General features: G+C 42.3%; 2 protein-coding genes across 3 annotated transcripts in view; one reads left to right on the top strand and one right to left on the bottom strand.

The window, feature by feature from the left end:
* Window positions 1-16,820, top strand: part of EIF3J (eukaryotic translation initiation factor 3 subunit J) — a 45,465-nt gene extending 28,645 nt beyond the window's left edge. Inside the window, exon 8 of the mRNA XM_075896799.2 lies at window positions 14,167-16,820. Within this exon, the coding sequence (XP_075752914.2) occupies window positions 14,167-14,226 (60 nt within the window). The 3' untranslated portion in view covers window positions 14,227-16,820. The remainder of the gene's footprint in view (window positions 1-14,166) is intronic.
* Window positions 1-16,840, bottom strand: part of SPG11 (SPG11 vesicle trafficking associated, spatacsin) — a 69,463-nt gene that overhangs the window by 6,319 nt on the left and 46,304 nt on the right. For both annotated transcript variants that reach the window (XM_075896796.2, XM_075896795.2), the window contains exons 26-36: window positions 16,617-16,817; window positions 16,188-16,295; window positions 13,658-13,820; window positions 10,961-11,175; window positions 9,922-10,669; window positions 8,372-8,514; window positions 6,995-7,193; window positions 6,119-6,256; window positions 2,594-2,727; window positions 1,814-1,921; window positions 703-871 (exon numbers count right to left, since the gene is read on the bottom strand). In XM_075896796.2, the coding sequence (XP_075752911.2) occupies window positions 703-871; window positions 1,814-1,921; window positions 2,594-2,727; window positions 6,119-6,256; window positions 6,995-7,193; window positions 8,372-8,514; window positions 9,922-10,669; window positions 10,961-11,175; window positions 13,658-13,820; window positions 16,188-16,295; window positions 16,617-16,817 (2,326 nt within the window). The remainder of the gene's footprint in view (window positions 1-702; window positions 872-1,813; window positions 1,922-2,593; window positions 2,728-6,118; window positions 6,257-6,994; window positions 7,194-8,371; window positions 8,515-9,921; window positions 10,670-10,960; window positions 11,176-13,657; window positions 13,821-16,187; window positions 16,296-16,616; window positions 16,818-16,840) is intronic.

Raw genomic sequence — 16,840 nt, 5'->3', positions numbered from 1 at the left:
AACAACGAAAGGTCCTACAGCACCTTAGAGACTGGCAGAAAAATACAGGTGGTCTCTGAGGTGCTATAGGACCATGCATTGTTTTTTATGTTCTTTTAGTTACAGACCAACTCGGCTGCCCCTCTGACTTCTCAACAAACCAGGGAAGGAAAACACTCGGCAGCACTCAAATGTTTTAGTTTCCTTCGCATCACTGGGTCTTCTTTCACAGCAACACTCCTACGTGCTCCATTCACTCTGACAGCGGGGCTGCATGCCCACGAAGTGGCGGCTGGTTAAAATACACACTATTATACCCAGAAAGGTAGAAAATACTTGGAAAACTGCCAAATGTCCTGGGACGCACTTGCTTAGGGGGCTTCCTGGGGTGTCCCACCAGCACAAAACCCAGGAACACCACAACTTTCTGGAAGGGAAGAGCAAGCAAATAATACTTTTGAGCCCGGCCAGAGGAACCACTTAGCGCATCCTGCTGATGTGAATGGACTTTTCTATTTTTATTTGTGCAAATTAACAGGAAAGGCGAGTGGAACCAGCCATAGCTCATTTGAACAACATTGCCTCTGACAGGAAGAAACGCCTTGCGTTTTACCACAGTCTTTTAAAGCAAGTGAGTTTTTGATTACCCACAGCAATGCAACACGCGTATACAAGAAGCTCTATTCAAACACACTTAGTCTAGGTCCCGTAATTCCTACTTACCCCACGGCTGAGATTCAATGAGCTTAAGCTGTATACAGGCAGCAGCCTCATGATTCTCTCCAATTTCTCGACACATGCTAAAGCACAGGGCAGTCATGTTGTGCTTCTCACTGTCCCCCGGCCGGCAGCGCTTTATGTAATCTAGCAGAGCTGTCTTCAGCGTTCCACTCTGGTTATGAGACAGGGCATCAGAACAGGCTTTCAAAAAGTTGTGGTTTTGGGTTTTATTAGAGAACTTGCAAGCAAAATCAAAGCCAGGCCAATGTTCAAAAAAAATCGTCACCATGCCACCTTATGTTTCCCCTCTACATTTCAACACACAATGGTAATATGATTGAAGTACCACTGAGGATAGGAGACTCCTCATTATACTTAACAGAATTGATAACATCCGGGAAGTAAGAGCTTCCAATGGTTTTGGACCTTTCGGTTGACCCAAGTTGAGAGAAATAGCTGTTTTCCTTCCCTCCTGTGCTGATTCTGATTGTGACTGTGTCTAAGACACCATGAAACAATCTAGGCCAGTGGTCCCCAACCTTTTAGGGCTGCTGGGTACCTGGGGGTGGGGCCACTCGTGCCGGGCACCCAGGGGTGGGGCCGCGCACGCGCCCAGGGATGGGGCCACCCATACACCGCATGCCCAGTGCCAGCGCCACCCATGCACCACACTCCCGGGGCCGGCGCCTCTCCTGTGCTGTGTGCCCAGTGGCACAGCAGCTCATATGCTACGCTCCCAGAGGCTGGCACCACCCATGTGCCACGTGCCCAGGGGCGGGGCTGGCCCCAATCACTCACGGGCGCACAGAAATGGCCCGGCAGGTGCCATGGCGCCCGCAGGCACTGCATTGGGGACCACTGATCTAGGCTGTTAAAGTAACCATATGCGTCTCTTTATAATTATATGCAAGAAAGAAGAAAACATGGTGAAGTGCTTCCTACACTGCGATTTGTATTCCTCAGCCATATGAATATCTTCGCTTTGTAGAGTGAGGTTTTAATCCCAATACTCATAAATTATTAAACTTCCCAGACAACTCAGCTGGCAGTGAAGGTACTGGTCTCTACAACACACACTCTTCAGTTAGTGGGTTCTTTTCTTTTTGGTACCTACCGGGTCTAACTTTTTTCTCATGAGTACTTCAAAGTAATGTTTCTCGTGTAGCAGGTCAAATACATACGTCATTTCATTATATCGTCCAATACCAGTAAGAAGCCGGACCTTTAGAGACAACAGCATAAAGATCAGTGGAAGGTGAAGAATCTCTCATAAAGGGTAGCCATGTATATTAGGATTAGTTTGTTCCTTTTTTGAAAAAAAATTTTTTTTTTTTTACGAAAGGCAAAATGATCAACAGCCCAAACATCCAGCCCTCCACAAAGAAAGCTTTCCATCAAATGCAATCCATGCAGGCGTTTCCCAGTCCCTCATAATTCCCACTTGAAATGATGTCTCGTGTCGTTAAGTAGGTATGTCTCAAGTCTGGTGAGGCCTTTTCTTCGCAGCACCAGAAGATGCAGGTTAGCTTGTTAATACGAATCAGTGCATTTCACCAGAAAATGTCTGAAATGCATTGAAGTCCCCAAACCAAGATACTGCATTGCTCTCCATCCCTGCCTTCTCCCTCACAAACTCCTCTCATGGACTCGCTGTGACGTGGAACCTGGCCAGTAGCAGCTCTGATTATCAGGCCACAAAATACATATCACAAAGGTGACAACTTTTGGTCTCTATAGATGTGGGCAGGGAAAACACCAGTGAACTAGAGGTGAAGGTTTTGTATTTTAATTGCAATTCCACGAACCATCTCGTTCACAGACTCATTTGCTTTGCTACCATTCGTATGGCGCTGTTTAGAGAGTTTGGTTGGTACATACGACGATGGACACTTACCACAAGACCATACTCCTCACTGGGTGCCAAGTGTTCCTCGGTGAGCAGTCGGGCAGTTTGCAGGACTCTACTAATTCCTTCCATGTGACATGTCAGGCTAAAGCATTTATGGGCCAAAATCAGCAGCTCTGTAGCTAAGAACGAGAAAACGTGAGTGGTTCCATTAAAAGCTGAGGAAAGTAAGTCATTGCATCTCTACTGAACACGGTGACAACTTCTCATTTTTCAAGTTAAAAGCTCTAGAAGTGAACTGGAGGCAGCTGGCTCTTTAAAGCTTCCGTAACTACTCACATTCGGTCCAGTTTTCCAGTTGGTCCTAGAATCTGCTCCTTCGGATTATTCTCTGCAAGGTGCATACAATCCTTACAAGGAAAGAAGGCCGCTCGACAACTGCACAGCGTAAAGACCAGATGCCACCAGGCCAGGTCGGTTCACAATGGGAAAAGGTTAGTGCGATACAGGTCTACCCCACCCCAAGGATGAAAGGGTTAATGTGGGCCTGACTGGCCAAATAACACCACCTGGTTACACGTGGGGGATGGCCAAGGCTCAATTAAAGACAAGTCGCAAAGAGGAAAGCGTTTGAAGACAGGAAACGCAGAGCAGGAGGTGACTAGTGAGAGCAGGAATTAACTGGAGTCTCTCTCTAAGCAGCAGAGAAGGGACCCGAAGAGAGAGAAAGGAGCAGGGTAAACCACGCTGGGGTGATAACTGTCATACAAAAGGGCAAGACCTGGGCCTACAGAGAAAAAAACTGGAGAGGAGCTTCAGGATGGGATCGGGCCCGGGGGTGAAGGAGATTCCTGAGCGGAGGCCGACAGCCTGGAGATAGACTGAAGTGGAGGATCCAGGAGAAGGACCAGGCTCCCAAGAGGCAAGAGTCAGCATTCTGTAGAAGAATGGAGAGATGGGGGAAGAACCCAGGACGGATTAAAAATTTAAGCGCAAGGGAGGGGGGGGGAAGAAGCTGCTTCCATTATAGTTTGTGTTTCACTTCTGAGTTCGGTGAGGAGACTCCAGAGAAGCCACGGGGCTCCTGCTCTGAGTGGAACAGAAGAGGAGGCCCGGGGGAACAGGAGACGTTCTCTCAATCACGTGTCAAGTGGGACACTGATACTGCAGAAGGGAGAGACTGCGAAGTGACACAGCCCGAGGGCCAAGTCATGGAGAAGAGACCACAGAAAGACCAGAGCAACAGAGGGGAAAGAGCTGCTACACTCTGCCCAATCACAAGAGGGCGCTGCAGCAAGAAGGTGACTTTTCCACACCAAGGTTCAAAGTCTTGCAATGGGATTTGAAAAGACTGTCCATAAATTGATCACAAGGTGGGATTTGATCTGGAACAAGCTCACTCACCCACAATTTAAAATGGACTAAATATATCAGTTTGCAGATAAACCACCTTACTAGAGCACAGATGCCAGATTAACATTGGCTGGTTAATAGGGCGGGGTCTGGAAGCAGGGTGGGAAAGTTAAGATTTTGTGTGTGTATATCTAGACTCTGACAGTGCCCTTCACTGTTGCGTCCTAAACCAGCCAGCAGGGAAAGGATTAACCACGGACTCAGTACAGCGGGGTTATGAAATGGTGACGGGGAAGAAGATGCTCTCCCCAGGGAAGAGGAGAGGTAACAAGGTGCCCAGAGGCACAGGCGACACAGTAAATGGGAAGCTGTTTTGCTTATCCACAATCATTACTCTGTAATTACTCTGGTGACCCAAACGTAGAGCCCCCAGGGATGCCAAAGTGTGTTCAAAAAGTTAACACACTAAATTTACTAGCACATTATCAAATCCCTTTTTCCATACAGACTCAGTTTTAACATACTATCCCAGCACCCCAGAACAATGGGCACCTGCCCCACAGCAGCTCCAATGCAAACACACACGTACACTGCGTTGTTACTCATTCCGAAACGTTAGCTACTACACAATACAAAGGACAAATACTTTCACATGCCAGGGGCATTGTAATTTGCACAAACCTTTCCACCACATAAACAACACATTCCAGAACATCGAACTAATCACTCAGGCTGTGTCTATATTGGCGCCATCTTGTGCCAAAGCGGCTGCTTCTGCACAAAAACATGCTGCCTGTCTACACTGGCGGGGAGTTCTTGTGCAAGAACACTGACGTTCTAATGTGTGAAATCAGGGCTTCTTGCGCAAGAACTATGATGCTCCCGCTCAAGAATAAGCCCTCTTTGCGCAACTGTTCTTGCGCAAGAGGCCAGTGTAGACAGGTAACATGAATTTCTTGCGCAAGAAAGCCCGATGGTTAAAATGGCCATCAGAGCTTTCTTGCGCAAGAGAGCATCCACACTGGCACGGATGCTCTTGCGCAAAAGCATATGCCAGCGTAGACGCTCTCTTGTGCAAATACTTTAACGCAAGAACTCTTGCGTTAAAGAGTATTTGCGCAAGATCATGCCAATGTAGACATAGCCCCAGTCTCATTCCATTCATAAAAAACATAGTTCGACTCCAACACCCAGACATCACACAGGAAAAAGCTACAGAACTCTGGCCTAACTGAACGCTCCCTGGGACTTCGCCTCTCAAAAGGCTGTACTCCAAGCTTAACGAGAAGTATGTGTGTGTGAAAAAAGCATTTTCCCAGAATAAAATAAGGGGCCAAAGTTAAGTTTGGGTGACAGTGCAAGTCCAGTGGGATAAAAGCAACTGGTGAAAGATTATAATGCAGTGGAAAAGTGTCTGGATCTTTTAATTGTTCAGTCTCAAACCTGAAAAAAATGGTTGGTTTTTTTTGCGGAGGGTGGAAATATTAACGGGATTCCATTGTGACACTCTTCCAACCTTAATTTTAGCTAAGAATTTGTTTCTGGATAAAGCTCTCTTCAGGGTGTAGATTATCCCAACATAGAGAGGATATGAATGCAGACCTTCCAGTTGCACCTGGTGTGTTAAGTCTGATAAACTCTGGGACAGAGAACTCACTAAAATCCTGCCCTTGTCCTTCTTGTCAGATCGGTATTTTCAATATTTACTAAGGACCTTACTTAGCCACTGCTGGTTGGCTGCCAAAAGCATCTTGGCTATATTTTCCAAGAGTAATTACATCATTTCTATGAATGGACAGTGATAGAATGTGAATGAAGTTTTGGCCAAAGACAAACTATAAACATTTAACAAAGAAATATGTAAAGTACCAAGCTGTTAAATCACTTTCCTAAGAATTTGGCCAGAAGATCTTTCTAAATACACCCACAAAACTTTAAATAACATACTGATGTGAGATTTCTAAGCTATCAGTACAAGAGCTCCTCTTGAGTCTTAGAGAGAATGAATTGATATATACTTATGTGCCTATGCTTTGATCTATTTCAGATGCCCGCATTTTGAAATCTTTAATAATTTGGGGGGATTTTAGAAGAAAAAAAATCTGTAATGAATATGCCCCCCCCCCCCCAGTGTTCCAAACTCTTAATATGATACAGAGCCCCAAATGATCAATGATATTATAGTGCTAATTGCATACAGCATTATTTGCTATTACTTACTGCAAGATAATTCCCCACGGGGTACAGATGAAATTTTATCCAATAACTTCATCCCAACCAATGTATGATCCTGGCACAATTTAGCCAACTCTAGGAATGCTTGAGTCTCATCTGCTGGGTTCACAATCTGCTTTTGCCCTGTGGATACGCGAGAGACAGACAGACTTACGGTAATGTCATAAACACTAATTGTTCTTGGAGGAAAGGTTAGCTATGTTTATAGAGAACATGGTGTACCCTCATCCTGCATGATGCAAGGACTGGAACTAGATATTACAAGAGGGTCCTTTTAATCCAAACGTATATGGCTAAAAGTCACATCTTTTCTTTGCCAGATCAATCCAATGCAAACCAACTGTATTGCCATATTGTTTCTTATAAAAAACACTGACTTTGTTACTGCAGAAAAAAGCCTACCCATGTACAGAAAACAATTCAAACCGATTCACATTATTTTGAGCAAAATAGCTTTTATTTTGCTATAAAAAGCATATTTAAAATATGAGGCCACTCTCCAATTCTTGCCTTTGTAAGAAATTAAAGGAATCTCGCTCACAAGTTAGATGGCTGGTGTTACAAAGGTCATGACTTGTTATTTTAAAGAAACCCCAGTTAGCACATTTTTTGCTCTTAAAAGTCTTGTTTGTAAGAGCCTTAATTAAAACAACAAAGCACTGGATACAAGGTAACAGCTATGAACACTTCAATGAACAGAGCTTTAAAGTTTCAAAGTATTGCATGAACACTGAATACCACAGTTACCACATATACACAATCAGCAAAGTGTTTTTCAGACTGACACACAATTTAGAAGCGACAAGTTTTAAAAAAAGGACTTCAGATGCATGCAGAAGTAAAACAACAGATCATCATCACCTTTTCTTGCAGATGACACCAGTAACTCCTTCATAATTTCTTCAGCCACAAGTTCGGCCACAGTTTCAGACTGGAGACCCTGAGTCATGATGAACGCCTGTGCTTTCTTGCATCTGTCAGGTTGCTGGGATGAAAGGATCGCCTGAAGCACCTTTTCAGGATCCCGGGCTGATATTTCACTGTAGGAGCAATTCAATTCCTAAGATACATACAAAATACTTAGAGAAAAATGCAGTTGGCAGAGCAGGTATTCACCAACAAAGCTCTATTAGATTGAAAACTCAAGGCAAAATTATTCAAAATTGTGTGTGAAAAAGCAGACCTAGGTCTGACCCATCTTTGTACCAATCAATACCGCATTAATTTGTATGTTGCTATGGGTTTTAGAAAGCATGTTAGTGCATGGCTACTGTTTTATTCAAGTTAAATGTGTGCTGAACAGCTGTCCTGTATCTTAACTGGGGACTGTATCAAAACAGATCATGAAAAGTTAGAATCTCCTTGTTTCATTATAGATCGTTCCACAGAATTTGCTGATCAGATTTACCTTCCCCACTTCCAAATAATCCCAAAGCCTCTATACAAACTCTAGCTTTAAAAGAATACTACATGCAGAAGTCGAAAGCTCCTTAGAAACAAGGAGACACTGATGTGTTCAGGATACTAGATGAGATACATGGCTGGTTTGATCCAGCAGAGCAAGTGCTATGTTCCAAAACTACAGGCCAAATCCTGGGGAAGGGACAAAGAACATGTTTAGTGTTTTTGCTCTGTGAGAAAAGTGTCTGGAACAGACCCCCTTACCCGTGCAGCTGGGCTACAGCCACACAAGGAGATCACAGAAGAGGAGCAGCAGCAGATGTAGTTCACTACTTCTGCCAGACATGGTGTTAGCCCAGTAGCTCCGCAGTCTTTATGGCCCCATTAGCAAACATCCCAGGTGTAAAGCTACCACAGAACAGAGTGTTTGCAGACTCTCTCTGCTGCTGCTGCCATCCACTCAGGTTTTAAAGTGACATGCAGCCTTCTGAAGGCAACACATAATTTAGACCTAAGTTACCCAAATGACGAACAATTTATTTCTAGCACATTATAAAACAGGCCAAATAAAAACAGGTAGGAATTCGGCATAATGAAGTCAGATGACAGATCGGAAGGGTTTTGTCCATTTTGATACCTGATCACATCTAGGCCTTGACTGACTAGTGGACCATGTTACTATTTAATAATATCCCCCTTAGGTTTTGTTTCAGCTCTCACGAGTGTTTAGGAATGAGAACCTAGTAAATTACGGTGTGGCCTCACAATAGCTCCACAACTGTAGGTTGGCGTGAGGCAAATAACGCTATAGTTCTGTAAACTTTGCCAGATACACACCTTAGAAAGCTCATACAAACAGAGCACTTGTCTGCAGTAGTTTCTCCCATGAACACACTCATCTATCAGTGTCCTCAGACTGGTAATAATCAGATCATCTGGAGATGGAGCCAGGACAAGTGACCAATTTTCTAAGCTTGAGGCTGAAAGCAAAGTAAATACTGAAAAGGTACATCTCAAAGGAAAAACACGCTGGGAGGGCTTGAAAAAACAAAGGCTCACGCCTAGAAAAGAATAAAACTCCAGGCATGAATGAAAATATTATGTGTTATAGTTTTTCAATCTTTAAAAAACTGAACTCATGGTATCTGTGAAGAAAGGGGGAGGTACCCTAACGAGGTTTTAGGAGATGAGCATCATTAAAATAAAAAATCACAATACAAAACAGTATTATCAAATACAATATCAACTGCAAAATTTTTAAAACCATCTGACTATACAAGTGCATAAAGCAACCCAGACAACATCCAGATATTTTTCTGCAGCCTCAAAATAGATTAGTCCATTGAATTTAACTAATGAGGAGAGATTAAAAAGACTGGGACTTTTCATTTTAGAAAAGAGGAGACTAAGGGGGGGATATGATAGAGGTCTATAAAATCGTAACTCGCGTGGAGAAAGTGAATAATGAAAAGTTATTTACTTGTTCCCATAACACAAGAATTGGGAGTCACCAAATGAAATTAATAGGTAGCAGGTTTAAAAAAAAAAAAAAAAAAGGGAAGTTTTTCCTTCACACAGCACACAGCCAATCTGTGGAACTCCTTGCCAGAGGATGCTGTGAGGGCCAGGACTTTAACAGGGTTCAAAAACGAACTAGATAGTTTCATGGAGGTTAGGTCCATCAATGGCTATTAGCCAGGATGGGTAGGAATGATGTCCCTTGCCTCTGTTTGTCAGAGGCTGGAAATGGGTGACAGGGGAGGGATCACTTGATGATTCCTTGTTCTGTTCACTCCCTCTGGGGCATCTGGCATTGGCCACTAATAGCAAACAGGATACTGGGCTAGAAGGGCCTTTGGTCTGACCTAGTCTGGCTGCTCTTATGTTCTTAAGAAACGTTCTAGTTCTACCTGACAATTATATATTTTACTAAATTTGTACACACCCACCCATATACAGATAATATGTCTATGTATAACATATTATCCATTTTCACACTATTAATAGAAAGCAATCTCTTCTTACAATATGCAAATATTGTACACAGAAATTTACTAATAAAATAATAATCCCTACAGTCAAGAAACTACATTCAAGCTAATCTAAAATTTGTATTTTAAAAGCTGGAATATAGATGACTACAGGACAGCAGAATGGTTTGGCTGAAGAGAACTGCAAATCTATTAAGAATGGGTATTTAAGGGATGACATGAGATTGTTTATAGAAGAATTTTGCCTGAAGTATGTCAGTTCAGAGTGGGATGTTGTTAGAAATTCTCCAGAGATTTCTGAGGAAATTAATTTTGTTACGCAAAGGAGGAATCTGTAGAAATTCCACAACAGCAATGCTTGTCACATGTCTGCAGCTGAGTGCTAGGATTACTTACTACTTTGTAATCTTCGGGGCTGAGGTGTGTCTCTCTCATCCGCTGTATCTCCCACTAGAAGAACAGCTTGAATGTCCGGGTGTAAGTTGTTTAGATCAGTTTCCCCAGAAGCCAGCGCTCTGCAGTGCAATACTAACGAAACATCTCTGCTATAGAAGTGAAAATACCGGCAAACACGGCTGGCTTCATGTATGCTTCCTTCATCCAGAAGACGTCCAATCAGAAAGCTAAGTGATTCTTCCTCAGCTTTATCCAGTGTGTTCTCAGACACATCTTGGACTGCCAGACCATCTAGCTGTAAGTATTTTGATGTATTCAGAGCAGTTAGCTTTGAAAAGGAAAACTCCTTTGCTAATTTATCAAAGGAAAGTTTACCACTCACTGAAACCTGCTGAGAAAATCCTGACTTGACCAAGCCACCCTCCCTATTTAAGGTCTGTTGTGCTATGCAACAACGCCAGATCCTTTTCTCTATTTCTTCTAATTTGTCCATTGTTGCAGGGTCACTCTGCTCTAGCCAATGGCCAGCCAAGGACAGCAGCAGGTGTTTCTCCATAATGTTATCTGCCTTCTCATCAGCTGAAGATTCAGACAGGATGTTTGCCTGAGCTAAGAAAAAGTCAGATGCTGCTTTGTTGGAGATGCAATTTCTCATGAAACTATCATGACATTTTTTCCAGAAGTCAATTCTAGTTTGTTCTTGATGCCACTGTCCAATGTGCTTTAAAAGATGCAAATCTTGAAGTACCTGCAAAATTCATAAAAGTCTTACCAGCAAGTAACAAAACATCAACATTGTCTTCAGCACCATATTCTGAAAGGTCAGATGACTAGCAGATAAACTGAATAATATTTCAATGTAAGACAATTTGCATGTGCCAGTTCTAGGTCCTTCTGGAAGGCATCCACATGTTGGTGAAAAGGAACACTTTCGACGTCATCAGAGGTATGGGAGTTTAACAACCACAAAAGAAACCTGACTGTGTCAATATTATACTTAGAAGAAAACAACATTAAGTAACTATACTATGTACTGTACCTCTTGGATAACAACACCGGCCACAGGCAGCTCAGCTAATTCTGCAACTTTCCTCGCCAGTGAAAATAATCCTCGCTCTTGCAGCTGCTCTAGAATTGATCTGCATTCATTCTGAAAATTTTCTGAGTCACTACTGGTCAGGATGGAGCGATTAATTGATATAGATGAATCCTTCAAAATCTGACTGAGGGCACACAGTTTCTTCACATCTGGGCCTGTTTCAAGAGAGACAGTACAAATATAAAGGCAACTATTCTGTAACTTAAGAAGTCACTGATATATATGTTCAAGAACGTGCAAACTTGTGAGAAATAAAGTGTATGTATTATATATTTAACATACTAAAGTTTTCATATGATCACAAGGTATTTTCAGTTTTCTTTTCATTTCCCATACATTTCTCTCTAGTTATACACTGGTCCCAAAAACAGGTTATATTGTCTCCCAAAGTTATCTATAAAAAAACAATTTTGGTTTCAGAAATTCCTTCACATTATAGTACAATGCTACCTGCAGATTTACAATAAAGAGTTTACCACATTCTCCTCTTTCCATAAAAATAAATAGTAACATAATCCAAGCTATAAATATTGTAGTGCAATCTCTTTATCCTGGAATTGCAACTTAAAAATATAGATTTTTTTTTACATAACTACATTAAAAAACAACACAATATAAAACTTTAGGGCCTACAAGTCCACTCAGTCCTACTTCTTGCTCAGCCACGTTTTGATTACACTTACAAGAAATAATGCTGCCTGCTTCTCATTTACATCATGTGAAAGTGAGAACAGATATTCAAATGGCACTTCTGTAGTTGACATTGCAAGATATCTACATGCTAGAGATGCTAAACATGCATATGCCTTTTTATGCTTCAGCCTCCATTTCAGAAGACATGCTTCTGTGCTGACAGTGCTTATTAAAAAAACCAATGCATTAATTACATTTATGACTGAGCTCCTTTGGAAAGGAGTGCATCTTTCCTGATGCTTTACCCACATTCCACCACATATTTCATATTATAGCAGTCTCAGATAATGACCCAGCGCATAGGGTTAACAGGTAGACCCCGCCAAAAAAACAAATACACTTGATCATGGGCAGGGGGGAAGGGACCGGCCAGGAGGGAGGCAGGGCAGGAAGCAGAGCTGGCCGGGGGGGGGGGGGGGGGGGGGGGGGGGGGGGGGGAAGGGGGGGGGGGAAGGAGGAGCCGGGGGGGGGGGGGGGGGGGGGGGAGGCTGGGAGGAAGGTGGGGGGCCAGGAAGCAGAGCTGGGGGGGGTTGGGGGCCGCGGGGGTGCAGCCACTGACCGCAGCCAGAGTCCAAGGGGCCCATGCCCCCAGCAGGCACTCCCTCGAGTTGCTAGTACAAGCTGGGCGGCTCCCAGCCACTCCCCCCCGCTCGGCTTGTGCACGCAGCCAGAGGCTCCTAGCTGAGAGGCGGGCCGTGATTGGCACTGGGAGCCTCTAGTCGTGTGCAGAAGCTGGGCGGGGGGAGTGGCTGGGAGTCCCAGCCCCCGGCTTTTGCACACGACCACAGGGCTCCCAGCGCCAATCGCGGCCTTGCCTCCCAGTCACTCCCCCGCCAGACTTCCGTCCAGCGCCCAGACGGAAATTCAGAAAATACCGGACATTACACATGTCCGGTATTTTCTGAATTTTTCGACCGGACAGACAGTGCAAATACCAGACTGTCCGGTAGAAAACCAGACACCTGGCAACCCTACCAGCGCATGACGTTCATTTTAAGAACACTTTCACACTGCAGATTTGACAAAATGTAAAGAAGGCACCAAGCTGACATTTCTATAGTTAACTTCTACAGAATCTGATGTGCCTCCCAAAATCTGAGAGGGACAAAGAATGTATCATGCTTTCAGAAGTCTTAAAAGTACAACACTATGATGCCGAAACTAGAGAACCCAAACCACTAAAAAAAAATGAACCTTCTGCTAGTGGCATCTGACTGAGGTGATGAAAATGAACATGTGTCAGTCTGCACTGCTTTGGATAGTTACCCAGCAGAATTTGTCTTCTGCAGGACGCACATCCTCTGGAATGGTGATTGAAGCATGAAGGGACATAAGACTCTTTACCACATCTGGCACACAAAATATCTTGTGATGAGAGCTAAAATGGTTCCATATGAATGCCTGTTCTCACTTTCAAATGACATTGTAAACAACAAGCAAACAGTGTTATTTCCTGCAAATATAAACAAACTTGTTTGTCTGAATTATTGGCTGTACGAGAAGACCAAGTGGACTTTCTAGATCCTAAAGTTTTATATTGATTCACTTTTATTGCAGTTGTTTTTAATACATATTTCTACATTTGTAAGTTCAACTTTCATGATAAAGAGATTGCACTACAGTACTTGTATTAGGTGAACTGAAAAATATTTATTTTATAATGCAAATATTTGTAATAAAAATAAATATAAAGTGAGCACTGCACACTTTGTATTCATGTTATAATTGAAATAAAAATTTATGAAAATGTAGAAAAGACCCAAAAATCTCAAATAAATGGTTTTCTATTATTAACAGCATGATTGTGATTAATTTTTTAAAGTTGCTTGACAGCCCTAGTAATTTTTAAAGTACACATCTCACAGGGTTAGTTTTTTTAATCATTGTAATACATTTAAAGAAGTTAAAGCATTAAGACCATCTAATAGAAAAAACTGTCCTTACCATTTGGTAAAAGTTTATCTATATCTGCAAAGAGCTCTAAGAGTTTTCCTAATTCATGCTGTGTTCTACACTGCTGCATCATCAGTTCAAGAAGAAACAATGCCTGCGACTCCAGCCATGGTACTGATATTACTGAAGATGTTTGTTTATCTGCAGTTTTAAGCTGTGAGAACAAAAAGGATGTGTAAGTTTCTTACAAGCATATTCTGTTGTGAATATAAATACAAGTTTGTTTGTAGTTAATTGAGGTCACACTGAAAACCAGATAATACCAAATCTAAAATACAATATACGGCTCCTAAAAGATGGGTTGCTCCATCATCAATATCTTGATTTTAATCAGGAAGCAGTTCACTTTCTTGGCTTATAGACAAGATTTCTGGTAATTTCCCTTGAAAATCTGTATGTATAGTTAAAACTTTGAAAAGATCATGGATAGGTAGGGGGAAAAAACGTAATTAAAAACTTAATTTACAGAGGAGCCCTTATGCATTCCATCTGCTTTACAGACACACCCATGCAACATGTTACAGCATGATGCTCTGAGGAGGAAAAGGAAACGGATCTAGTCTTGACTCAAGTCACAAGAAGGAAAACAACCAACAACAAGGACATGAAATGCTAGTTGCCAGGAAACCAAGGAAACTGGAAGAACAAAGATATAGAGGGGAGAGCAGGAGCAACTGTTTGTATGTCTAGCTCTGAAAATGTAAAGAAAACAAGTAGAGAGATGACTCCAAATATTCAATCTATGAATTTGAGTCTCAGCAATTTTGGGGCAAAATTCTGTCTCCAGTTATTTGTTGATCTAGCAAAGCACATGAGCATAGGTTCAACATTACAGATGTGCTTCAGTCCCATGGACACCAATTACCAAGTCAGGCCTTAATGGGGTTGTTTAGGTGTCTTGGCCTAATTGTTTTCAAAGAATAAGTCAACATGGTCTTTGCAAGATCACCTTGGTGTCAGCTGTCTCAGCCGCTTCTGAAAAAATTCCCTTGTTTGCAGAAAGCCATCAGTATATTCAAGAGTAACTGTTTAGCCCAAGACGATTTTCTCTGAAAGTCACCATCTATCGGCACCATCACTTTATTTTTTCACTTTACTATCAGAATTAATATTATTGACTATGGCCCAGAGACTTAGGTACCACCGAATAGGGCCTTACACCATAAGGAATCTGAGAGTCTAGGAAGCCTTTGATGACCACTGGCATGAGGGTGAGGGGGGTTTACAAGAACAGTCCAATGTGTACATTCTAGTTCAAAGAGTTTCAAGTGAGGGTCTTCAATAAAAGCCACAGTCAAGTTGGTCTTTAATATCACTGTGAAAAGAAATACTATGTAAAGAGTCACATATGCATGTAAAAAAAGCATGTTCCTAAATTCTATATGCAGTAGGGATGTTAGCGTATAGTGGGTTACACGATTAAGCAATAAGCCTGGGCTACATAACTACATGAAAACCCTTCCTCTCCCCCCACCCCCCGCCTCTGAATCAGAGGCAGCAAGGTGCGGGGTGGTGGGAGCCGGTCTCTGTGGGGAGCTGACTTTTAAGCTGGCTCCCTGCGTGTGCTGGCTCCCACAGAGCTACCTGGCCCCCCTTGCTGCCTCCCACAGAGGCAGCAGTGCCGGAGGGTGAGGAGGTGAGTGGCTCCACAGGGGCCGGCACACATTAAAAGCCATCTTAAAAGCTGGCTCCCCATGCACCTTAGCTCCCCCATCTTCTCCACCACCATGCTGCTGCCTCTGTGGCAGGTGGCTCCCCTGAAATCAAGAAAATGTTGATTGAGATAAAACGTATTGAAGATTAAAGGTCAGCCTTTTCTGTTACGCTTCCAGAAATTATGTTCTGATTTTGTTTTATATGAAGCCCTTCTGTTTCCATTATCTTAACTCATTATCTCCAAAACCTTGATCTTTGATAATAAACTTAATGATTATTTTCACTAAAAATCTCTCTCAGTGCTGTGGTATTGTACAAGGAACCGATCCTGAACCAAATCAAGCAGGCGTGTGCACTGTTCTCTTGGGGACAGCAGACCTGATGTTACTATGAGCACACTTAGTACCAACTTGCAAGGCAAAATAAGGCCTGGCATAACTCAGACCAGGCTGCGTGGGTGATTAACAGGCCTGAGGTATCAGGGAGACAACACCCAAATGGGAAACAAAGTGAGACTCAGTCCAGAGCACCCTACGAACCATTGTATAATCCAATGGAAGTCAATGGGATAGCTCCAGGAGTAAGATAGTGCTTCTTGTAAATTAGGGTATCATAAATAACTAAAATGTACTGACTTAAAAGTGCATGCGGCTTAGTCAAGCAACGGGTTACTTTTTAGACCAAATTTTAGGCTGTTCACAAAATGGAAATGATGGAGGAGTTGCCTGACACTGATTACTCCAAACTCATCTCCTGAACTGTGTGAAGCAGACTCCTTTTCTTTGTTTTAACCTATGGCATCAATAAACATCAAGCTGTAATATGACGGCATCAAGGCAAAGACATTTACAAAACATCTGCTTACATTTGCAAGACTTGTCTGGAAGTTGTAGAGTTTTGTTTTGGCTTCACTGTATTTTTTGTCATTCATGCACAGTTCATACATCTCCAGCATATGTAATAAAGGGGAATCCTTTAAAATAAACAAAATGTTTTCAAAACTTCACTAAAGATACATTTGTCTAATAAATGGAAAGTTTGTATCAATTAATGCAAGAATAGTAATAGTTTTGGTTTGTTATTTACAAATTTGTGACAAAGTATTTGCAAGTTTGTTTATCTTCCAAGACTAGTATTTTCTCAGAGGGCTAAATTGCACATTGGGCTAAACAACATTTATCTTGTGATAACTTGAAAGACACCTCCTCTGTGCAAATAAGAAAATCTCTCATACAGGAGATCTAAGTACAACCAAAAAAATGGGCTAAAAATACCAAGGTAAGTCATTAATTACCTTGAGAAAAAGTTGGAAACCATTCATGAGAGTTTTACTTTTCTGCCTTCTTAAAAACATCTTCCAGATGGTGGAAAGGTCATGAAGATCCCATTCATGATTTTCTACTGAGCCTTCAATATGGCTTGTTGCTTCTGCAGCAGTACCATTATCCACAGAGGTAATTATCCAAACACAGAGACAGTGAATAATGTCAGCATCCTGTCAAATGAACAAAAATTGCA

The sequence above is a fragment of the Pelodiscus sinensis genome, chromosome 14 (assembly GCF_052426305.1).
Source record: "Pelodiscus sinensis isolate ZL-2025 chromosome 14, ASM5242630v1, whole genome shotgun sequence".
Taxonomy (NCBI): Eukaryota; Metazoa; Chordata; order Testudines; family Trionychidae; genus Pelodiscus; species Pelodiscus sinensis.
This window is presented reverse-complemented; position numbering and strand designations above follow the sequence as displayed.